Here is a 24592-nt window from a genome sequence, read left to right on the forward strand (position 1 = left end):
ACATTACCATGCTTAGGATTGGTAGGTAAAAGATCATGTGTGATCTTCCAAACAATACATTTTTTTGTATAATTTCAACAGTACTGGAAAGAAAATATGTTTTTCTTAATCCAAATCTAATCTGCATGGAGTAGCTACCTGTATTCTTTAACTAAAGTCATGTACTAACTTACTTTGTTCTTAACAGATACAACTGTAGACACTCAGCAAAAAGTCTGCTAGTGTTATAATCACACATTTGTAAGTGGCCTAGTATGACCTGTCCTGTCACATATGATTTTCAAAATGTAATGCTCCTCTCCTATGTGCTACAAAATTTCAAACTACAGTTTAGTCTGCTATGCTCAACAATTTCAACAATGAAATACTAGTACTTGTGTTTCTGTTACTGTGATCTTTACAGTAGTTATGAATTCTATCATTCTACAGTTCCATGACTGTATCCGCCAAAAATCAAACAACAGTCTATTCTTCTCCATAGTAATTTGTGCAATGGATTATTCGTGTTCCTATATTATGTTTTCTTTAGAGTGGTTATGAATTCTGCAGTTACACGACTGTACATGCCAAAACTCAAACAATGGTCTAGTATGGTCCGTAGCAATTCATACAATGGAATATTCTTGTTTCCCTCCATGTGGTCTCGACAGAGGTTATGATTTCTTCTGTTATCTGCCAAAATTCTAAAAACTGTTTAATATGCTGCACAATTTCCACAATGGAACATTCATGTTTCTGCCTGTGCGGTCTCTTCAATGTCACACTTGTCTGCCAAACCCGAATGTTTCTTTACAATTTCGTGATGGGATATTCTTGTTCCAGTCTATGTGGTGTTTTCAGCGACTACTGCAGAATAATGATTCATTCACTTTTGCAGTGGTTTTATTCCTTCTAAATAAAATGAGGTTTTCGCAGTGTTTACATTTGCAGTTAAAACAATTCTGTTGAAAAATGGGGTTACAGTGGAGAAAAAAACCACCGCAAAAGTTTCAGATATACAGTGTCATCAGGCCACACAAATCTAGTTTCTTGGTTAACGGATTTCTATTTTTAATTTTAGCAACAACAAAAAATCATGAAAACAGAAGGCTGGGGTGAAAACTTGCACCTGACCCTGTTCACTCCCTGAAACTGTGCGCACCAAATTAAAAAATTTCTCTGAGTTTCTGTTTTCATGTTGTATTTCCAATCTAGCATTTAAAAAAAAAAATTTGTATTATTCCGTTAACCCAGAAAATTAATTGGTGTGGCCTTATGTGCAAAATCTCTTTTGTCTTTCAACTGATGTTTTCTGCCATAACTGTAAATTCACGTAATTTTACAGTGGATTTATTTCTAGGTATGAGAGAAAATGATGTTTTTGAGTTGTTTTAAAACAGTTACTCGGTTTAGCGGTGCAATAAATTTGCAACGGAGAGGTTTCAACTGGTGTTATATATAAAATAGAACCATCATGTAAGTTTCAAGATCTACAGGATGTCCTTATGTGGCAAATCTCTTCTGACTGAGCGTGGGCGGCAGCAGCACGTTGCTGGAACGTAAGCAAGAACTTGCGTTTAAGGTCGTGTTCGCGTATTAAAGGTTACTATCCGCATATAGGTTCATTTTGTTGTGTCCAAAGACATATCTCATGCAACGGCTGTTACTCCGATGCAACATTGATCAAGGACAACAATTCGGCAGCTATAATAGGTTTAAATAGCAGGCTAATTGCCGTACACGCATTACGTTCTGGCGACGTGCTGGCGGCAGCTTGTCTTAGATTCATGGTGGAGGTCACCACGACAACCTCCAAAATAAAACCACCATGAAAGTTATAAGATCTACAATGAGTCGTTATGTGCCAAATCTCTTCTGACTGAGCGTAGGCGGCAGCTTGTCGGTGACAGCCTTGATCGGTCGCTCCACCGCCACAAGTTCTGCCCCGTCCTCCAGAAAACTCAGGTGCAGAAGGGCCTAAAGGAGAAAAAGTCATAGGTTATAGGTCATAGGTTATGCAAGGGAGTCAATTTATAGCTTTGATTCACTAAGACATTTGCAATTTTGACATAAAATATTTACACAAAATCTCTTTCTGAGACACACACAGTGAAAAACGTAGTAATATTGTTTTTGATTTGAAAAAAAATAAAAGGGATTCAGAATGCCTTTCTCAAGGGCACAAAATCGGTGGCATGTCGGGAGATTCAAACCCAGGACCTCTGGGTTCTGCACCAAACACCCTAACTGCTACACCAACACCGTGCCACCTGCAGAAATGAGTTACCTGATATCCCGGACAGGACATGTACCCAAACACTGGCCTAAATGACTTTTGTGGGATGGAACCTGTACACACCCCTACACAGAGATAACTGACCTCTGGGTTCTGCACCAAACACCCTAACTGCTACACTAACACCCTACCACCTGCACTACCACTTAAATGACTTTTGTGGGACTGTATCTGTACACACCCCTATAGCAGAGATAACTCACCCGATATCCCCGACAGACAGCGAAGGCGTGCCTGGTCTCCTCCCTCACTGCTGGGTCCAGTCTCATCAGCCTCTCCCTGCTGTAGAACTGACTCCCAGGTTTGGGCAGCTTCTGTTCAAAACAGAACAGACAAAATACACATTTATCACTACATATCCATTCAGACCCTATAGTGGCACACGGGCAACAAGTTTCCTTGCTGTTTCAGTAGCAGGGTATAAATGTATTTTTACAGGGAGGGGTTGTTAGCCCTTCCTATGTACTTCCTAGAACACAGGACCCCATTTTACATCCCTTCCGGAGGACAGGTGCAGCCCCAACCGAGATGCCTTTCCCAGGACTGAACCAGGGTCTCCCAGTTATCAACTTATTGGAACCAGGAGCTCAACTGTGAGACTGCTCCCAGCTTCAGCTACAGGGACATCCCATCATTACCAGATGATACTGATCCCTTGAACACATACAACAGGTATCACACACAAAATAATTCATATACATGTATCATTCTTTCAGAAAACATGTGCAGATCAATACAAGCAAAGGAACTGTCATATGTTTCTTGAATTCCTTGCCATACAACATTGCTGTTGCATTACCTAAAAACTAACTGATGAAAAAAAAGACAACAGCTTACTTTGTCCTTATCTATCACACAAAACATTCGCTGGTCTTGTAGGAGGATCTGTGTTGGATTGGCAGGGTTGTACGCGACCTGGGTCACGACCTCCGACCTCTTAAGCCACTCCCGGTGTAGCCCCTGTCGCTGCACGTTCCGGCTCCAGTCTGTGTACCGGCTCTCCGAGACATCGTACTCAAAAAACTGGAGAGGATGTGAGGTAATAGTTACTGCAATACAGTAGAAACCCTTAAATTGCATGACCAAATTGTCAGTGGCAGTTACCAGGATTAATCCATGTACCCCAGGAGACCAAAGGAGCAGCTTTGGCCACAAACAGAAAACTTCAGTTCTTGTGACAGTTTTGTTCTCATGCCGTTGTTCCTTTAAGTACATGTATCTATCTAGTCTTACTAGTGGTGCATAAGTACAAAATAAAAATTATTTCAACAAGACAGTATACTGAACAGTGGACCACAGCTTTTAAAAACATCTACAACCCTTTCCAGTAGCATCCATGTCAGATGAGTGACAACAGCCAGGATTTAAACTCCCAACCTCTGGCCTACGTTCAGAGGAAGGGTCGCTTAAGTATCATGCTACACAAGAACTTTTCAACATGTAAAAGGAACAGTTGACCACGGCTTAACATCCCGTTCTGCATGAAGACTCCTACCTGTTGTGAGGCATGGACAACCATAAGCCATGGCTCTGTTGGGTGAAAGGTCATGGCAGACACCGGGCTGGGGTGTTTAGGAAGACTGCATTGATGCTGGGGAGAAAAATAGTAGAAAAAAAATGTTATCTAATTTTCAGCCTTTCTTTGTCGCAAAATTGAAATATTGGGCCTCTCCATGCAAACACAGTCAGAAATGTGTAGTATTAAGAGTCTAGCAGGACCAAGTAGACATTTACCTATAACCGGGACAATGCAACTACCTGATGCAGACAACCACCTCCAGTCACTAGCCATATCAAAACAGTCCTGTCCTTTTCTACATAGTTAACCCCACCCTGTCCTCAGCAACCACCTGTCCTCAGTCCCTGGGTGGTTGCTGAATCCAGGTTGGACTGTACTATAGTAAGACTACAAAACTATGAAATGTGATATTTTGACTCACTTTTCTTGTCTTGATGTTGTACACATGAACAGAACAGTCAAGATGTGCTGCTGCTATCCACTGGGAATCACTGCTCACAGTCAGGGCACTGATGGTTGTGGGATGGAAGACACCTACATGTACAGTACATAACGGAAATTCAAGTATGTTCAACATGCCAAACATGCAAACAGAACTTGCAACAGAACAAGAATCATGTCATCTGTTTTTGAGTTATCCTGTTTCATGGTTTCCAACAAAAACATCCCTGCAGTTCCAAACAAAGCTGGTAGAGGGCCCCACTTCTTACTGAGCACATCTTCCTGAGGCTACCTACCACCCTAAAATCATGACAATGGCATGCCCAGAACATACAAAAAACATAAAGGTACCAAAAATGTTCCACTGCAGTGCCATGTAAAGCCTCTAGGGGACTAAAAATCTAATAATTTCTTTGATAATTCAAGATCCCAAATTTCATAACAATCTATCTATAGCTTCTTGAGATATGCAGTTCAACCATACACAAACACTCTTATTCACAAATGCTACCAAAAACATAACCTTCTAGGTGAAGGTAGTTAAACTTACTTTTTGGAGGTAAAAAAGTGTGCACAAGAACAGGGTGAACAGCATCAACACGAAGAAACTGTACTGCGCCCTGATTGGTCGCTATGACCAGTCCAGAGGCATCGTGGGTAAAGGTCATGTGATGAGCAGGTTGAAGGTCGATGGGAAGGCACCTAACCTGGAGAAGAATGGAAAAAATCATGTAGGCACAAAAAAGTTAATTACAGTCAAAGCAACCACCTCCAGTCACAAGCTTATTAAAACAGTCCATTTTTGTATAGTTAACCCCACCTTGTCCTGAGCAATCATTCTTCTACAGTCTCTATATATAGAGTAGTTGCTGAATCCAGGTTTGACTATACAAACTGAGGTAAAAATCATAACCTCTCAGAAGAACTGAGCTACAAACTTGCAATAACTGGAAACTTGTTATTGTTTTTGTTGTTTTCCTGTATAAGGAAAACAACAAAAACAGTGTATATCTTAGTTATACTTAAAAGTATACCTAAGATATTTAGTGTACTGTATATTTGAGAATCCTGTGGCATGATAATAAAATGAACAAACTTAAAATTGTTTTATTTTAGACAGAAGAACTTTAGAAAGTATAATGTAGCATTTTTGATACTTCAATTGTCCCATATTTTAAACAACTGACTTGAATTCAAATGTAGAAGTCTATTTTGTTACAAACATTACAGTCTGGTCTTACATACTAGATGTAAAAAAAATTGTGTATTACGCCTGAAAGCAGCTTACCAGTTATGCAAAACAAACAAAAAAGATCGTATACAGGTAGGTTCAGGAAACACCCCTGTGTGGTACATACCCTCTGTAGTACTTTCACCCCCTCCTCTTTAGGTAAATGGAACAGTCGGACATGTTGGACGTCGCCGTAGGCAACCCAAGTGCCACACCCGGAGACGGCACTGCACACAATCTGTTTCATGTTCTGTTAACGAGATATTAATTATGATCATTGATAAGCCACTGCAGATAATGAGGTGCTGATGACGGGGTCTGTAGATTTTATCACTTGCTATGTTGTATGTCAGGGCTGTCTCCAGGACCCGTCCCTCCGTCCAGGGACAGAGGTTTACTTGTTGGGATGGAAAACAATTTCACCCCGTCCATCCAAAAATCAGAACTTCATGAAATTGATGTAAATGTAGTTTTGTAAGCTTAGAATGACTGATTTAACAATGAAAATAATAAACAACATGGGCTCCCAAACGATGAGTGGGACAGAAAAAAATGTAAGCTGTAGATAACGATGGCACACAGTGAAGACTGCCAAATATGCCTAGTGAGTAAATCACTCGCATTGCATGCGGTAGGTTGCGGGTTTGATCCCTGGCTGTGCCATGCAAATTTTTCTTTTTTTTAAATGACATGTAGTGCTTTCTCTGCTTAGAACTCAGCACTTATGAGAAAGATTATGGGAGTTGAACACACACACTACTAGCGAACTGCTGTATTCTGGCCCAAGGGCTGAACAGAAAAGTAGATGGGCACCACCCCATATACATGTAAACTGTACATCACATCATGTGGGAGGGATTTTATTATTCTAACCTACCATTGTTTTACTGTTACTAAGAAAAACAACTATTGGAACATCCACCTTTGTCTTCAGGTCCAACAGGGACACTGGCTGCTGGGTGATGGGCAGCCTTTCATCAGGCATACCTGTCAAATAAATACAAGACTTTTGGTGTCTTATCTTAGAAAATAAATAAAGATTTTCAACAACTTTCATTCTAATCTATAACTGTTTATTAGCAGTTTGGAAATCATGATAATTAGCTAAATTTCAACAGATTCACATTTAAGGAAGCCCAAGAAGATGAACATCAAAAGATAGATACAGAGAAAAAAGGAAGAACGAAAGAGACTGACAGAAACAGAGAGACACATAGACAGATCTAAAGAAACTGACAGAGATGGAGACAGAGACAGAGAGAGAGAGAGAGAGACAAAGAGACACAGAAATAGAGACAGATCTAGGGAGAGAGATAACCTAAGCAGAGACATAGAGACAGAAATACACAGAGCGAGAGAGAGAGAGAGAGAGAGAGACAAAGAGACACAGAAATAGAGAGATCTAGGGAGAGAGATAACCCAAGCAGAGAGAGACAAAGAGACAGAAATACAGAGAGAGAGAGAGAGAGAGAGAGAGAGAGAGAGAGAGAGAGAGAGAGAGAGAGGCAGTGATAGAGAAAAGAGAGAGACAGCAGACTAACCTGACACTGCTGTGGTGTTGCCTAGCTGCCACAGTTCCAGTCTAGTCTGATACTGGAACAGTAACCTCCGTGCCGTCTGGGCAACATGTACCAGTCTTCTCTGTACAAACAACAGATTGAAAATTCAAAGTCATGTTCACAAACTTGTATAAAAAACCAATATCCATACCTGTTTAATATACAACTATGGTATATGTAAACTTAGTCATAAGAGTGATGCAATCAATAAACAAGTTCACACTTCATGAGCAGTGCATCATATAGGGGGACATATTTCATTTCTATCAACATCCAAACACTTTTGGAAATGCCGGGCATACGCTTGATGCGTTCAAGGACATTATAATGTCGTTGATGCGTTCAAATGTGTACAGGAATGTGCAAAGTAAGTTGTATTCAAAACCCACTAACATACTGAGGGTCTTGTCACAGACGTTGCAGGACAACAACAAATTGAGAACATTTTATCGAAAGTTGTGGAGGCGATGCACAAAATTTGGCTGTCTTGTGACAGAAAAAATTGTCATACATGTAACTACAAAATCTTGTTCCACCACATGTTGTGTCATATAGTCTTACTGAAAACTGCACAACCAACAAACAAAAAATAGTATGAAAAATGTGATTGCGCTTTTAGTAAGGACTTTCACAGTTCTTGTACCACAAATTTGCAAGGACACGGTTCTTCCTACGTAAACATCTACAGCTTGCCACAAGACATATTCAGTACATACTCTCAAGACTAGACAAGAAACACATTGCCACCTTATCTACAACAATGACATTTGTTACTTTGTTATGCCCAGCTGTGTAACCACCAAAAGTCATTTAGGAGAACTTGTTTTCATTTCAACATCCTTGTTTCAAGACTGTTAAACAACCTTTAGTACTGGCACGAGTCCATGGTTGGTTATGTTTTTTAATTCAATCTGTACTAATGGACAGATGTTTTTGGAAGGTTTTTGTTAAGGTTGGCTGTAAGGTTTTCATTCACCATTCTGTTGTTAAATGGCTTTAGATACTGCAAAGTTTTAAGTATTTACAGTGTTTATATTTGTTTGTGGTTTTTGTGGTGACCTCTTATTACAAAGTCATCATACAGCAAACATATGTTCTGTCTTATATTTCGTTACTACTGTAAAGTTTCAACTGCAACTTTAAAGACACTCTAAACTTTTGATGTAAACCATATCAAGTGATAAAGTATAATTCAAGTGCCACGAAATTAAATAAAGTTACAGTGCTACATGTAAGATATGCTTTGTATCAAACAAATAGACCTGGATGCTAAAAATTACCGGCAGATAACGTTCTTGATTTACAACCATAACAGTCCTTCATGTTCCTGACTCTAATCTAATAATGTCAAACAAATGTCAATTTTCCATACTCTTAATATACACCGTGCTAAGTAAATTTACCCTCTCCTCCTAACATGTACCATTCCTCCTAAATCTACCGCTCATGGCCTTGGTAAACTCTATTAATAACCGGTAAAAATCTGCAGCCATAAGTAGGTCAAGGGTAGGTGTCTATTTTCTGGTGACATAGATCTGGTTCAGTAATGTTCTCTAATTGGTACACTGCCATTATCACAGACTGAAGGACATGGGGGCTGGTAATCTCTCCCTAATGATTGGTGCTTTGATAAGGCTTGAAGAAATGAATGTTGTGTTGCCCGGTTACCCGACCACCCCTGGTAAAAATCTGCCGACTCCAGCCTTTTTCTGGGTAGACCGCTTGTAAGGGACATAAAATGTTCGATCTGACAACTGAGTAATTAAAATATTGTACATTGAATCTTTTTCCAACATGTCCTTACTTCTGTTGTAATAGAACGTTGTGCCTTTACAATTTGTATCTGTATGGGATTGCACATGAGATTTTCCACCTTGCATCAGTGAGTGATTAAAATATAGAACATAATATCTTTTTCCAACATGTTCTCCTTGTGTATACCTTTTCCCCTATAGCACACAAAAATAACTAGGTGCACTGGTGCACCGGTGCACTCACAGTCAAACTTTAGGTGCACAGCTCAAATTTGGGGTATGCAAAGGTGCACATGCACTAGGGCTGTGTACTCTACCATGAAAATTGATAAGGTACAGGTCCAAAATACCGGATCATGTTTATTTTGTGACTGGTCTCCTAACCTAATTTGGCCTCACACCGAATTTGACCAAAGTGACACCTACATGTAGGGACAGCGTCCGGACTTGTACCTAAACCTCTGTACCGGTATCTGTACCTGTACCTGTACCTGATGTTACGTTTCGGTACGCAGCAATAACCGCTCGTTCTCATTTACATGTACACATTTTGTAACTTCCGTTAGCGTTTGAAGTAAGATGATCCTGACATTAAGATATGCCACATATTAGGTACCAAACTGTCGTTCTTAAAAGCCAGAAAAGTTTTAAGTCGTCATAAAAACAACAGTTTGGTACTACAGTAATATGTGGCATATCTTAATGTCAGGAACGTCTTACTTCAAACGGTAACGGATGTTACAAAATGTGTACATTTAAATGAGAATGAGCGTAACATGCTCCCAGTATTTCCAGCCCTGATGCCTGGCTGTTTCAACCTGTGAAACTAGGCCAAGGGCAAACATAATTGGTTTTTACCTGACAACAAGACACAGCTGTCAGACACACCAGAGCGTTGCGATAACAAAGTCAATTCCTATTATCTCGCTTCCTAATAAAGTCGCTTATCTCCGCGCAGTGTGCATTATCGTCCCACCCGTAGAATTAATCCCGTATTTGGAATCACACGCGAGGTGTATCCTTGAAATGGAATTTTGTTTTAAAAAGATGATATCATGTGTTTGGATTTTTGTGTGAATTAAACGTATCTGTCATGTCTGTCATCCTGTTTATCATTTGATAGGAAAGATATCTCTTAAATTTGATCTGAAGACAAGGAAAACTGAAATGACTTGTATCAATGTCCCCATCACTGACCCAAAAAGTTGTGAACAGGCAATTACTTAAAATATTTCTCTTTGTTTGTCATAAAGGAAATTTTTCTATACAAGAATATTTCAAGTATCTCTGAACCAAGAACACTAAAGAGAAAATGTTGAAAATATCTTAAAATATAATCATGACTTTTACTGTGAAAAGAGCCTGTTTTGCCTCTAAAATAGCATGATATTACTGACCTGTGAACTGCAGGAAATATTTGCACCTTTTGAATTGTCAAAGTTCTGATTTCTTCCTTTGTCCTTTAGATTATATGTTACCTTTAACACCTTTGAAATAAAGCATAATAATGATTTTTACTGTGAAAAGAGCCTGTTTTACCACTGAAATATCAAGATATTACAAACCACAGGAAACAGTTAACTTCTATTTCATCTATTACTTCAGAATCGTTAGTCCTTTAAATTATACTTACCTTTAACACCTTTGATGTGGAAATATCACCCATTTGGTTTCAATTTTGGGAGCACCCAGGGTTTCACCATCGTTAAAGCAATTTGGTCGTCCCATCATGCAACCTTCTGACTATCTGTGTGCAGCTATGATTGACCTCTATCTGTTCTGCGACCTTGAAGCCTGTGTTCACATTTACAAATGCTGCGTTTCTATCAATATTAGCTGTTTTCAGCTTGTGCATTTTTGGCATCCTTTTATCTGCAGTGGACTCCTTTAAATGTGTGAACATTTCAACCATTCCAGTGAAAAACTACCAATTGTTGATATGGCCAAGGAAAATTAATGCTGTGTTCCAGGTCCTGAAAAAATTAGGTAGAGATTCTCTTTCTTTTTTCAGATTTCCGCCGAAGTGATCCAACTAATGCAGCTTAACAATAATTAGTAAAGCTGAAAAGCATCAGGACACTGGCATTTTCAACAGATATACATTGTACATGCACATTTTCTTTTGCAACAGAAATGAGAAGAATATGTTGGAAAACTACAACGATTTCATCACTCGGATGTCAGATCGAAAAATTTATGCCTCGGCAGTCAACCTCCAAGGAAGGCTAGGGTCGGCAGGCTTTTGCTAGGGTCAGTCGGTTAACCAGAAACACAACATTTTTCTTCCCATGCTAGGCCTAATATAGCGATGACTATGTTGAATGCATTAGTGACAAATAACATTCCCTTTCCTCAAAGAACATCCGCTGGTCAACACCTCTTGCCAATGTTTCGTAAACATTTATTTCTGTATGGGTGGGACACCGAACTGTATACAGTAATGTTAGGGGCTGCAAAAGTAGGTCAAATTGTGTATGGTAAATCTACAAATATTCAAATAGTCAATCTACAAATATTCCGCTAATCAACACCACTCGACAACGTTTCGTAAACACTTATTTCTGCATGGGTGGGACATCAAATAAATGATGAAATGAAACCATATACAGTAATATTACACTAATACAGGCTGCAAAAGTAGGTCAACAATCACTAGTAGCCTCCTTGATGAAATTGTTCTGTAAATCTTCAAGCATTTGTGGTGGTTTTATTTTCGTAGTGACACCTCTTCTGCAAAATCATGACACTGCGAATATGTATTTTATCTTCCGGTTTTCGTACTACAGTCAAACCTGTACCAGTGACCATCTCTACATACTAGTACATTTGTACATTTGTACAAGGACCACCTAGCCATTGATATAAGGTCAAACCTGTACAAGTGACCACCTCTACATATAAGGACCACCTGGCCAAAGTGACCACTTCTTGGTGGTCCCTTAGCTTAGATAATGTTTCCCATTGAGCTAATTGACAAAAGCATTTAGAATCCTGTCCTTAGTGACTACCTATCCACCAGGTTTTACAGGTCCCCAGAGTGGTCTTCTTGGGCAGGTTTGACTGTTCAGTATCGTTTCAACAAGAAACATAAAACACAGAAGAAACCTCTTTTCCGTTCCTACTGCAAAATCAAGCCCCTGGAAACATAACTGAATTTACAGTACATGTATGCACCACTACCAATGAAAGAAAGGGATAGAGTATCAGATCACCTCACTGATGAACTATCCTTCCACTGGAGGTGACAGAGAAGACAGATGCCATGTACAGTATTCACAGGTTCATTGTACCAGGAAAATCCCCCTTGCTCTTTTCTGCAAGCACAATGAACAGTGGAATGCGGCTTAACGTCCCATCCTAAGGACTGCGACAGTCAGACCCTTTCTGGTAGCGTGCACGTCAGGTGAGGAAGACGGAATCAAACTCATGACTTCTAGTTCCAGAGGGAGGGCCACTAACCACTAGACTCTGCACGCTACGTACTGGACTATACAAACCTACCTGTGGGAAGGGTAGAATGTTCCTGCTCGGTTTTCCCAGCTTCCCCACAGGCATGGCCACCAGTGTCATGTCCACTCCTGAATGGAGTAAATAATGAAATAATCAGCAGAAACAATGAACACATTACAAAAAAAAACAGACAGAACTATCGTCATCATCATCCACTGGTTTCTGCATCTGCACTGTTTTCTCGGTTTGTGGGAGGGAATAACTACTGTACATATTGACCCTACAAAGATTTGATGGAGTGTACATCACTTTATTTGTCTAACATGCAGCGTGCAATTATTCTGATCATAACTGGCAAATTGTTGTGTCTCAGCTGTCATCCTTCTGACGCTTATTCGACCGTGACCTTCAAGTTCTTATTTGACTATGACCTTGATGTTTGGCAGCTCTTTCACCTCTACCTTGGCAGGTTTTGCTACCAGACAGTTAGGACATGCACGCTAAGCAATAAATCACACTACAGTTTACCACTACAATGCCTTAAAAAGCGTGCTTTTGGCACAAAGACAAAACTGGTTCCTGAGTCGGTCTAACCAACAACACAGACCCTGCATACTTTGAATACTAAATTTAATTTTACATCCTTCAGTGACAAAAATCATCTGGACAAGACAAGACTACATGTACAAGGTTATTGAATACATAAGTTACTCAAGCAACTGGATACGTTTTGTAAACAGATGTTTCAGACAGCATCCGCTGCCTTTCGTCAGTGACCAAGAAAGACTTTGAAAACATGTGGTAAATTTTAAGAAACAAATGAAACGACTATCTTAAACTAGGGCTTAATCTAAACAGATTACAGGGGTACCATGCCCCCATGCCCTGACCATGCGCCCCCTTACCTGATCCTCTTGACAAGAATAAGATTCTGATTGACCAGGGATGCTACTCAGTCACATGGCTGCAGTCTTCAACTGTGGCCTGTCTGACAGTAATTTTGCCCCTTCAGGAAGCCTTAGACGGCTCCATCTTAACTTAAAACTCCTCATGTACACTCTCTCCCCTGCTTGGTAGCTCCACTCCCTCGCAATGCTTTCCCTTGCAATTTTTTCCAAGAAAAACCCTGCTTAACAACACATTTCTCCCACCTCCCGACACCACGTATTCTCCCGTCATCACAAGAGCGCGGACGTCGTGAGTGTGTCTGTTCGCGACGTTGTGCCGAACCCAGGTCGCCCTGCTACCCTCGTCCTTCCCAGCAACTCTTTCAAAGCGTATGACCTTTGGGTCGACTCCGGCAGTCCACACTAGCGTTTCATCCTGTATCAAATTACAAATTTGTTATTCATCATTGGTATAATAATTCATAATTTGTTTATAATTTTTTCAATAATTCATCATTTTTACAAATTTGTAATTTCTCCTCATAATTCTTCATTCAAAGTACAAATTCCTAATTCATTCATTTGTATCGAATTACAATTTATCAATTTTGATTATAACATTTTTCAAATGAAATCATCTGCTAACAGAAAATTTGCCCAAAAGCAAGCATCTATGAACTTCCCCCTCAACAAAAATCAAATTTTTATTAGAACAACACGATCATACATTGTAGAGGTCCACAGCCAACATCTGTGTACAGGTATAGTAATTTTCAAAATGTCCATTGAACTACTGTAAGTTCTCATAACTTATGAGAATTTACAGTACCGTAAAATCCCTATTTACGTACGCACTTTTTAAACTTTTCAAGTTGCAAGCAGGTGCTCCAGGATGACGCTAAAGTCGGGGTGCGTACGTTAGGAGGGGTTCTTCCTCGGAAAAATCGCATATCAGCATGAGAGTACGGTCCATCTTCATGCAAATGAAGTGTGGAATGCTACCACACAATCAATCAGTAATAAAGAATAAATAATACATATATTCAAATTGTTTGATATTTTCTACCCAGAAACATTTTCTCAGTAACCCTTTAAGTCGGTAAACATCATCGGAAGGATGATCATTCATGTCAACCTCTTAACTATTCACCAAAATGCTGGAGAGGGGGTGCGTACGTTAGGAGGGTTTTTTCCTCACTCACTGTGTCAGGCCCGTAATCGTCCCCAAATCAGGGGTGCGTACGTTAGGAGGGGTGCGTACGTAAATAGGAATTTTAGGTTAGTTCAATGGACATTTTAAAAATTAGAGTTTTTCCAGTAGCTTTTCAGGTAAAGTTTCTTACCTTACTAACACACATGGAAAGGACATCTGCTTTGTGGCAATGATGACTCTGTAGGTGTTGAAAAAACAAAACAAAGAATTCATATTTCAACACCATCATAATGAAACATTACATATCTTTCCTTTCCAAGTTTAAGTATTCTCCACTCTGTATTCTGAGTACAAAATTCATTCACCATGCAGTTTGAAAATGGGTCACTAGATGGTGTAGTTGCACTGTGAAAACACTGGTTTTAGTGTAGGTAAATAAAGTAAGGTAAAGCTGTCATACTCAATTGAGGGGGAGCATGATGCTTTTTCAAGTGGCTAGTCGTGCAACCAAGCACATCAGGTCACCTCTAATTGTCTTGATAAGTGTGTTGGGTTCTGTTACATACAGAGGTTTGACACTTTAAGGCAAATGCTTCAAGCTCCTTCATACACGTGGCTGCCGGCTTTACATCACCATCCGAAATGACAAATGCCATCCTTTACAACATGTCCCAGCTGGGCCAAGCCTGAAATCAACCCCCTGCCCACGAATCCACAACATTCAATGCATGAAGCCAACCAGAGGGTTGCGTTACCACATGTGACAAGGGGGACATGTAACTAACCTGTATAAGTGTTCCATGTTTTCCATTCCAGAACCTAGTCTTGCCTAAAGAATCACCACTGACTATTGTGAAGTCTCTGCAAATGATCATTAATCAAAAATAAAAACATTAAGACAAGCCAAAAGTCCTAAAAGACTCAATACTAACATCAAGACAAGTCAAGTCAACAAGTGTTTTTTAAATCTTGTCAAAGTGCAGCTGTAGCAGACCAGAATGTAATGAATCTACCCGGGTATGTTCTGGTCAGGGGTACATTCTGGCCTGCTACACCAGTCACCTGTACTATCCTTGAATACTAAAAGCAGAAAATGTTGAAGAGTGCTTTTGAAGACTTACCTTAAGATAGCCACACACCAAACAATTGTTTCTCTCGTCCGAACTAGTCTTTCAACTTTTATTCTTAAGGTAGGAAGACCTGGGGAGACAAAAGTAGCATTTTCAGTCATCTTCAGAAAACTTTAACTAGTCATTGGACACAAACTAAGAAGATATTGAAACCTTAAATTGATGGAAAGAGTGCTCACTGGTAACAATTTATCTCCAAGCAAATGTTGAAACACAAAATCTTATTGTTTCTCAAGCTCCTGGTTCCGCAAAGCACTGGGCCTTTCCCCAAGCCAAATTATTATGATAAAGATGTATCTAGCTACTGAAGTAGAGACAATACTGTAAATGTTGACATTTTTGCGGTGGTTTGATGTTCCCGGTTTTTGTGGTGACCTCTTCACCAGGTACATGTACTTAAAACCACAACGAAAATGCTTATTCTGTCTTCTGCCCACCTACCCCCTTGTTTCAACGCAAACTTACAACAACAGCGAACACTCAATTCTCTCCGTACAGCGAAATGAAATCCCTGTGAACTTGAAGCCATTTACAGTAAATGAATTATGACAGGAACTTTACCCGTGGCCACGTCCCACACCCTGATGTTGTCACATGACCCTGTCACCAACACTTCTCCACTCTCGTGCCAGGATAGGGACAGGATCCTCTCTGGAAAAGGAATGTCATAGTAATGAATATGATGTTGTTTGCCCACTGAGCATGCAAAGGGATGCGTCATGCAAAAATTTTGATGACAAGAATCAGCCATTCGGCACCCTATTCCCTATTGGCTACAGAGTTAGGCAGCAGGGAGAAGGTCAAACCTGCAGCGGTCATCAACCTGAGCACTGCTTCTTGCAATTCTGATAAAATTCTCCAATTTAATTCCAACAGTCTGTGACACTAAGGAGACACAGGACAGATGTCGAGAAGAAGTCGTTTATTTTTGTCACAAACAAGTCTTAAGACGTTCACCTTCTTGTTTCTTGAAAGCTCTTGAATATGACAGCTCGTCTTCTGTGACTTCAAACAGTCGCACACAACCGTCCTCGCTTCCTACCTGGGAGGGTTTTACACAGATTAGAACATGTACGTGTAGCTGAAGTAACTATATAGCTAGCTCAATCAAAATTTTATCAAATACAGTTTTCTGAGAGTTTTGATCTCCTTTCAAAAGACTTTGGAGACAGGAACTTAGAAACGCTGAAATATCTAAAGTATACATGCAAATGTACATTGTGCAGAATATGTACTAATTCATAGTCCTACAAGATGTACGAATGCCTACAATCAAAAGACCAGAAATCTAAGAATCAATGTTTGTACATTCCAGTCCAATATTCAAAGCTATTCATCTGCCCTACAAAATTAAGTGTCCGTGGTTGAGGCATCTAATTGAACATATGTTAAAGTAAACATTTGTGCTAAATTCCCCACCTCTCAATTCTGTTGAAGAGACAATCAATATAAAAAAATAAAATAAAAAATACTGTAGTGTAAACATATAGCTGAAAGGAGAGAAAGGGATTGACTCAATCCATATGCAACTTACCGCAATGGAAGATTGTGTGTTGTTGACTGCCATGCACCACACTGCACCACCATAGGAGTCCACAGCATACTGAAATATCACAGTAGAAAGGTAATGTAGTCATCCTCAACTGAGGTGATGCAGGATGCTTTTTCAAGTACTTAGAAGTAGTAATGCAATGCAGCTACCATTACTTCAACCTCAAACTCAAAGACACTCTTAGTAGCATGCGTAGTCCAGCGGTTAGCGACACTGCCCTGGCTGTGTTGCTCAACCGACATGCACAGTGACACTCCTGGAAAGGGTCTCAGTCCTTAGGACGGAACATTAAGCTGTGCTCTACTGTCCATTGTGCTTGTCGAAAGAGCTATGGGGAATTTCCCTGGTACAATGAACCTGTAAAAACTGTACATATTGTCTATCTTCTATATCACAACCAGTGGAAGATTAGCTCTTCAGTGAGCTAAAACTGGTCATGGATCACAAGAGTTTCACTCTTGATTTTCACCGTGCTGCAAAAAGTCCAGTGCTGTGAACTTAAACAAATTTAATGTAAGTTGAGTGTATCACCTTCGGTATAAGCTTGGTCATATCATACTCAATGATATCGCCATGGAGACCAGCAGAGAAGAGACGCTGACCGACCCACACCATGGCTTCCACAGACCTCCCGGCATCTCCACATATGATCTGCAGTAAGAGAAAGGTAGGGTGTCAATATCACAGGGCTTAGTATTAATTCTGCTACTGGTGCACTTTATCTAGAAATTCAGGTGTACAAAAAAAAAACTTTGGTGTGCACAACATACAATGTAAGATAAAGTAGAATTCAAAATTATAAACCTTACTGCCTCTTTTCAGAGAGCTTAAATCTGAAATTCTATAGCTATCTTTAAAAAGATTTTGACAAGTAATAAAGGTTTTATCATTTTTTCTGACACTTCAATGTCAACAATATGCTGTATACTACTAATGGTACTAGTGCACAATATTACCATAACATACTAGTGCATGTATGTAACTGTACACAAATATCTACTAGTAGGTGCATCAGTGCAACCACAGTCGAGAATTAGGTGCATAGCTCCAATTTTGGGTGCACAAAAACTGCATTGCTGATTCGATTGTGTGTACATTAGATATTTCCCTCACCTTTTCCTGATACCAGTTGTCATTGATGCTGTAGATTTCAATGGACCCATCTGACCTGATGGGGAAAAAATCAAAAGATGCAACGACGGTGAGAAAATCAGTAAAGAATCTGTCTCAAGTTAGGGCATGTACGTCTCAAGTTTGGAACATCCCCCATTATTTTATAAAGTTTTCATTTCATAAATCTACTAGTACTACATCTAGTACAAACTAAGGACAAATATGTGAATAACAAAATTCTTCATTCCAAACCAAGGAAATGATTTTGGTGACCGTCTATCATCTTCTTCAGGGCAACGTTGAAGAGATTCATCAGTCACGTGTAATAACAGTTACAAGAATATTCATCAATCAGTGACTTATAAAAGGTAACGAGATACGCACCTCCAAATTTTCGATGTCTACTGTACATCTTGATCACGGAATGACCTAGTCTCGCGAGAACACTTTTTCAGGGCAATAATGACTGGTTCACTTTGTACTGCAGCTAGGTGTCACTGCTAACAATGCGATCCCTAACGTAAAGTCATTGCCCTGAAGAAGATGACAGACGGTCATCAAAACATAGACTGTCATCATTTCCTTGGTTGTGAACAAAGAACTTTGTTATTCACTCCTTTACCAAACAAAACTATAAACTCATTCACAATTTCGAGTATGCATGTGCTACATGTCAAAGGTGAAGGCCCCTGACTTGTAAACATTTCTTACAAGTTGACCATTGTCCCTGTTTGCATAGCAATGTCCAGACGGGTTATGTTTACGTCTCAGGGGCCTTCATCTTTGACACTGCACATGCATACTCAGAATGGTGAACAAGCTTGTTCTCGGGGGTGAGGACAAATACGAAATGTTAAAAAAGTCCATACCTGGACACAGCTACCCTGTTACTAGTCTGTTCGTGAGCGATACTGTGGATGGCTTTGGGCATGTACCGGAAGAACCGAACATCGTGGAGCTTAAACTCTCCCATGGTGTCTGGGGTGGTCATCAAAAGTTGGTAAGTTGATGGTATAAAGTTAATGAAAACAAAGACAACATACATAGTAAGTAATGAAATGAAACAGTAAGGTATTTGCTGAATGAAGAATATGAATAAATCTGATCATCAAATAACCTTCATTTATATCAATGGTCAATCAAATTTAGACATCACTTGTGTCTTTGTCATGATAGTTTATGCAGCATTTTGCGAACAGATTTGCTCTGTTTTGTTTTCTTATTGAGCATATAAATTATATTATGTGAAATTACTAAAACAATGATTCCAATAAATCTGACCAAAATGACAACATTTTGGAGCATGCGTCAGACAGCGCGTTACTAAGTCATTCTTATAACCTTACAAACTGACGTATGAGTGCCGTTATTAAACACAAACGGCATTTGTATTATATATTGTGATGTCTACACACGTGTTACCACGACCCCCCTCCCCACACCGACATTTTCAACTCCAACTATCTCTTATTTCTCCCAGAAAATAACAAATAGAAATCTGTATCAACATTCTGATTACCTTGATGACGTATCCTTCTTCCTAGAACGTGCTCAAATCTGAGCTTTTCGTGTTTTGTCCTCCCTTTTTTGACAGAAAAAAAGTTTGTGCCTCGCGTGCTTCTTTCACAGCGTGTCAGAGTTCATAGCGTGTCAAAGGTTGTGACCTGAAGGTCAACATATTTGTAAAAGCGCGGGAAAGTTCTGAAGAGCACTTCGAAGGAAATTCACGCCGTTTTGCGGATGGATTTGCTTCATTGTTGGTGAAACATAGCAATCCAAGATGGTCCAGTTCGCCATACGAATGTGAGTAGGTAATAATAGAGTCGTAAAATGGGGAAAATTGATAAGAATCACACGTTAAATATTTTTCCAGTGGAAAGGTGGGAGGGGGGCATGTGTGAAACTACCTTCATCATAACGTCACCAGTCAAATCGCAGATATCACCGTTAAAGTAGATTGAAAGGGAAGAATCTTGGTTGAAATGGGAATTGTATAGTCACACCACATATTTCAGTGTTAGGCTGCACAAATTTAATTCAATGGTTCTCGAATTTTTGCAGGAAATTTGTGGAGCGGGCAGATAAAAATTTCATCAGAAAAAAACACAAAAATCAGACATAATTTCTGTAGTTAACACCAAGGAGGTCTCCTTGTTAACACCCAGGCTTCCACTGTACTTTTGAAAATAGTTGTCAAAATCCATGGAACAAAATTATAACATGCTGTATGCAACAGCTTATTTGAGAACCAAGAAATTATATTAGTGTGACTTAATGTCAAAGTAAACCAACTTGATGGTTAAATGTTTTGCCCTAAGTCAGCTATGTTGACTCTGAATGTTATAACCTCAAACCCAGGCCCCAGGCGGAGGGTGGCTGTCCTGAGTGGACCTAAGTTTCAAGGGGGGTATAGACAGATCCTTAACTCTGTGAATGTTATAACCTCAAACCCAGGCCCCAGGCGGAGGGCGGCTGTCCTGAGTGGACCTGAATTTTAAGGGGGTATAGACAGATCCTTAACTCTGTGAATGTTATAACCACAAACCCAGGCCTCAGACGGAGGGCGGCTGTCCTGAGTGGACCATGGTGGAACTACAGGGAGAGCTGGAGACCAGGGACAGCAGTGGGCTGCCTGGTAACAGGCTAGGAGACCTGCACTTTACCAAGGGGGTATGGACAGATCTTTGGAACTTTTTCTTTTATCTTCTTAATCTGTCACTTGATGTATTGTATCACTATCATTATTGTTATGTGTATTTACTAGAGACCATCTCATTTCCAATGCATCAGAGTTCCTGCCAGATTTTGGTGCCTTTGGCTGTCCTTGTTTTTAGGTGTATACCTTAAATCGTGAAGATGGGTATCTGACAAATGAGCTCAAATTGCCATTTAAAATGTGCATTTCCATAGTTTCCAGTAAACGTTTGTCTGTCAAAAAAGCAAACCCAAGAAAAACATCGACCTCAAATTGCCATCTCTAGAAGTGGAATCTAGAACTGGACATGCCGCATAACGGAAAAGTTTGTGTTAAGTTGTGAGACTGCTCCCTAACATGTGTTTTCTATCTCCATATATGTCAGGGGCAGCCCATCGTACTGATAGGCCACCACGTGCTCCATGGGAAGGTGGTGGAGTTGGAGAAACCATTCGCTGTGCTGGTCAAGGAGAAGAAGAAAGACAACAAAGACGACAGTACTGACAGTATGGACACCGGTGATTCAGCGGAGGACTCTGAGAAATGTTCGGACTACCTCGTGAAGGCAGTGATCAGGAACAAACTGGTGTTTAAGAACAGGCCCAGGCCCATCATCAACCTTCCGCACAAGAAGGGACTCTGAAAAAACGTAGCCATTTATGACAACTTGTAATGTTTCTTTGCTTCAAATGATTAAGGGAGGGGGACCTCATGTGGCTTGTGAGACCATATCCTGAGGCACACAGAACACCACACTTATCAGTCCTGTACGTCGCTGGTCTGTCACAACAATGGCTCCAGGACCCGTCCCTCCGTCCCAGTATGGAAATGTGCTTGTTGGGAAGCAAAAAATTATCCCCATTTGTCAAAAGGATCTGAAACACATGAAATTGATGAAAATGTATTTGCACCTGCTTAAGATGACAGATTTAACAATGAAAATTAGCAAAACTCCCAAAGTGAAACAATGAGTAGGCCGGAAAAGATTTTTAAGCTGGAGTCAGGACTACTGTGGAGGACTACTGTGGACCTTGTTCTGTGGGGTCTGACCCTTGCAGCATTGAGGCTCTGCCTCCTATCCCCTTCATAAGGAAACAAATACAAGAGGAAAAGCAAACGTTTTTGTGAATCAAGATTTCTTAACCTCCTTGGTTAGAAGTACTGTTTGTAACAGTTTAATGTTTCAAAAAAAGAACTTGACTATTCATACATAACAACCTCATCTGGGTCTACTTGAATGGTGGCAACAAAAAAAGGAAGATTCTTTGCAGTACATATAAGAACCACATGGTGGCACTGTTTTCACTTTTAGTAATCCATGTACACCTGTAGTTGGGTCAATACCCTTTCCAACATTCATGCATTCACATATCAAAGTTCACATATTGAGTCTATAAAAGTGAGACAGTCACGTCCGTCTCCTTGTAGTTTCAAAGGTATGTTTTAAAATGCCAAGGTCGGGCTTTTGGATTTGTATAGTCATCAAAGGTTTGTACTGTCTAACCTGTACAAGTGACAAACTCTTCAAATCCCCAATTTACACACACATTTCTGAGTCGACTCAGCGGCTCCAGGTCGAAAAGATTTTGCCTTCCAACATCTTCATGGAGATTGACTCCAGGTTACCATTGCCACTTAGGCTATGTTTACAAAAGTGTGTGCGGTTATGTGGTCTAGTTGTGATCACTGCAGACAGACGCAATGCCACTGCTCTCATCTTTACATTACACTGATTAACAATTTACGTGTTGTACTTTGGTACTGGCTGGCGGTTCCCTGGGAACCCACAGGAATTTGTTATCAGTTGGAAATGGTCTATCCCATACACACATACCTGAAACAAGTGAATAAACAACATAGATGCAAGAAAGATTAGCCTAACTCCGCCCAAGGAGTTTATAAACTCATTGCTAAGTTTGAATCTTCAAGCACAATGAAGCAGATGTATAAGATCCGCCTCAGTGTTTTTGTGCTTTTTTGCGGCAATTTGTTAGTCTTTCTAGTGCATGGAGGACTAGACAATTGGTAAAAAAATCATGCAAGTCGCGTCGGTGATCTATGAATAAATAAAAGAATATCCTTTTGATCATTTAAGGTCATTGACCCTCTGTACCTTGCACCTCAAGTTCATTCACCGACAGCTTCATCGTCGAAAACAGGATGTGGTTTTCTGACTGGCCGTAGCCGAGTTACAAGCCTTAAGATGTCACGTTGACACCTTAAGGTTTGTACCTCGGTCACGGCCGGTTGAAAGCCACACTGTCGCGCGTTCAGGACCTCCCCAAGTCCTTGCCCTTGCTCCCGACTAGCCTCCACCAGGCCCTCCTACAGGCGTATGGATCGTGGAATAGGTCAGAAAAAGGAATAATTAGCCAGTAGAGTCCGCGTAGAAGCCTACAAATGGAACCCTGGCAAATATTCTCCCTACAGCCGGCGTAGTTAGTCTGCTAGAGACTAGCTCCCGACTGCTCCCCAACCAAGGTCGGCGCTGGGTTGGGAGTAGCCTGAAATTCCGTCACTCCGGCTCCAGTTCGCTCTTCTGATCGCATCCAAGCAGAATGTGACTTTCCCGACTTTTTTTCAAATTTCATAGTCGGCTGGCGCAGACGACCTTTAAAGACTACTAGGTAACCTCGCCGACCAACTCAAAAGTACAGATGACCGTGTTTAAGACTAGCTCCCAACCATGGTCTGGAGAAGATCGGGAGGCCATGGTCGGTTATGTGTGACCAAGGAGGTTAAATATTTTAACCTCCTTGGTCTGAGTAATCTTCAAACAGATGTAGGGGGAGGATTCTAACGTTTTCCGACGCCCCATTTTACCCAAGCGTTACCATCATGTCATTTAAAGCCGAGCAATATGAAAAAAAAAAAAACACATTCCCTCCTATCATATGCTTGGAGGTCGTCGATCCTTGTCAGCGGTGTTTCTGTCGTGTTTGCCATATGTGTGACTTAAAGGGACATGGACGACAACGTGTGATTGAAGAAAGCAGCTGGCCCTAACCATATGAACTACGGGATGCTATTCAGACTGCATTCGTTATGTATAAGGGCACTTAAAATATACTCATAACACAGGATTGGAAATTGCGAAATGATAGCTTTCGTGTGCGCAGTTATCACCCAGAAAATATTGGAAGGCATGTTCGTGACGTTTTTAAAGCTCCACGTTACTGTTACAAACAGTCTAGATGTTGCCCTCTAATTTCTACTAGAAGATCGTTTGTCACTGACCGGGCTTTGACTTGTTCCTTTATACATCAGGTATATACAATGTACACAAGTCATATTTTCAGACAACGTGCTTTAATTCGTCTACCATAAAATTAAGAAACTGGTTTTCCTACTAGCAGGTACAATACGGTCACTATCTTCTCTAACGAGATGAAAACGGGGGCGGTAGGTAGGGTTCTTTGTAGTCACCTTTGTTGTTTGCTTTCATTAACGTTTAATCAAACAAATCTAGCGCACTCTAAGCACTTTTTCTTATCGTAACGTAAAGAGACCGCAAATGTCAGATCGAAGGACCTTTGTCCCTGTTTGCACAATGGGAGATTCCCTCGGCGGCCATTGGTCGGGGGAAACTTTGGACCGTGACAAATGAGTCATTGTGGTTGGGGATAGTCTCCAACCAGACCCAATAGATTGCAAAGACCGTATCCAACTGGAAGAAGGAGCTTATAGGGCAATCTAAGGTCTGGAACAAGTCGGTCTGAACAAAGGCTATTAACATCTAATTGTTACCTAATCAAACTGTGCTTCTGTAAGTGAGTTTATTACTCTCTGTCCGCACGGGCGTGCGGCGCCATGCCGGGCTGACACCTCCAGGC

The 24592-nt window shown here is 40.4% G+C and overlaps 2 protein-coding genes across 2 annotated transcripts; one reads left to right on the forward strand and one right to left on the reverse strand.

Annotated features, from left to right (window-relative positions):
* Positions 1–1252: 1252 nt before the first annotated feature.
* On the reverse strand, positions 1253–19711 carry LOC136438926 (U3 small nucleolar RNA-associated protein 4 homolog). Its single transcript, XM_066433961.1, has 21 exons — positions 19584–19711; positions 18934–19042; positions 18065–18119; positions 17483–17602; positions 16934–17002; positions 16357–16441; positions 15961–16050; positions 15391–15469; positions 15055–15130; positions 14460–14507; positions 13381–13552; positions 12281–12357; positions 7008–7107; positions 6389–6453; positions 5594–5716; positions 4786–4942; positions 4216–4328; positions 3771–3866; positions 3113–3298; positions 2479–2589; positions 1253–1956 (listed from the first exon to the last, which is right to left on the reverse strand). Exons 2-21 carry the CDS (start codon positions 19035–19037, stop codon positions 1837–1839), a joined length of 2046 nt encoding a protein of 681 aa, XP_066290058.1. The 5' UTR covers positions 19038–19042; positions 19584–19711; the 3' UTR covers positions 1253–1836.
* A 15-nt stretch (positions 19712–19726) lies between these two features.
* Positions 19727–22853, forward strand: LOC136438927 (chromosome transmission fidelity protein 8 homolog). The gene is made up of 3 exons (XM_066433962.1): positions 19727–19867; positions 20614–20734; positions 21145–22853. The coding sequence occupies exons 1-3, from the start codon at positions 19845–19847 to the stop codon at positions 21400–21402; spliced, it is 402 nt and encodes a 133-aa protein (XP_066290059.1). The 5' UTR covers positions 19727–19844; the 3' UTR covers positions 21403–22853.
* Positions 22854–24592: the final 1739 nt, after the last annotated feature.

This window comes from Branchiostoma lanceolatum, chromosome 7 (genome assembly GCF_035083965.1).
Source record: "Branchiostoma lanceolatum isolate klBraLanc5 chromosome 7, klBraLanc5.hap2, whole genome shotgun sequence".
NCBI lineage: Eukaryota > Metazoa > Chordata > Leptocardii > Amphioxiformes > Branchiostomatidae > Branchiostoma > Branchiostoma lanceolatum.

Coding starts and splice junctions, on each gene's coding strand:
- LOC136438927 (XM_066433962.1), top strand. CDS start 19,845: ATGGTCCAGTTCGCCATACGAAT. Junction 19,868..20,613: donor GTCCAGTTCGCCATACGAAT/GTGAGTAGGTAA, acceptor CCACAAACCCAG/GCCTCAGACGGAGGGCGGCT. Junction 20,735..21,144: donor ACCTGCACTTTACCAAGGGG/GTATGGACAGAT, acceptor CATATATGTCAG/GGGCAGCCCATCGTACTGAT.
- LOC136438926 (XM_066433961.1), bottom strand. CDS start 19,037: ATGGGAGAGTTTAAGCTCCACGATGTTCGGTTCTTCCGGTACATGCCC. Junction 16,442..16,933: donor ACACACAATCTTCCATTGCG/GTAAGTTGCATA, acceptor AAACCCTCCCAG/GTAGGAAGCGAGGACGGTTG. Junction 5,717..6,388: donor TGTTGGACCTGAAGACAAAG/GTGGATGTTCCA, acceptor TCTCGTTAACAG/AACATGAAACAGATTGTGTG.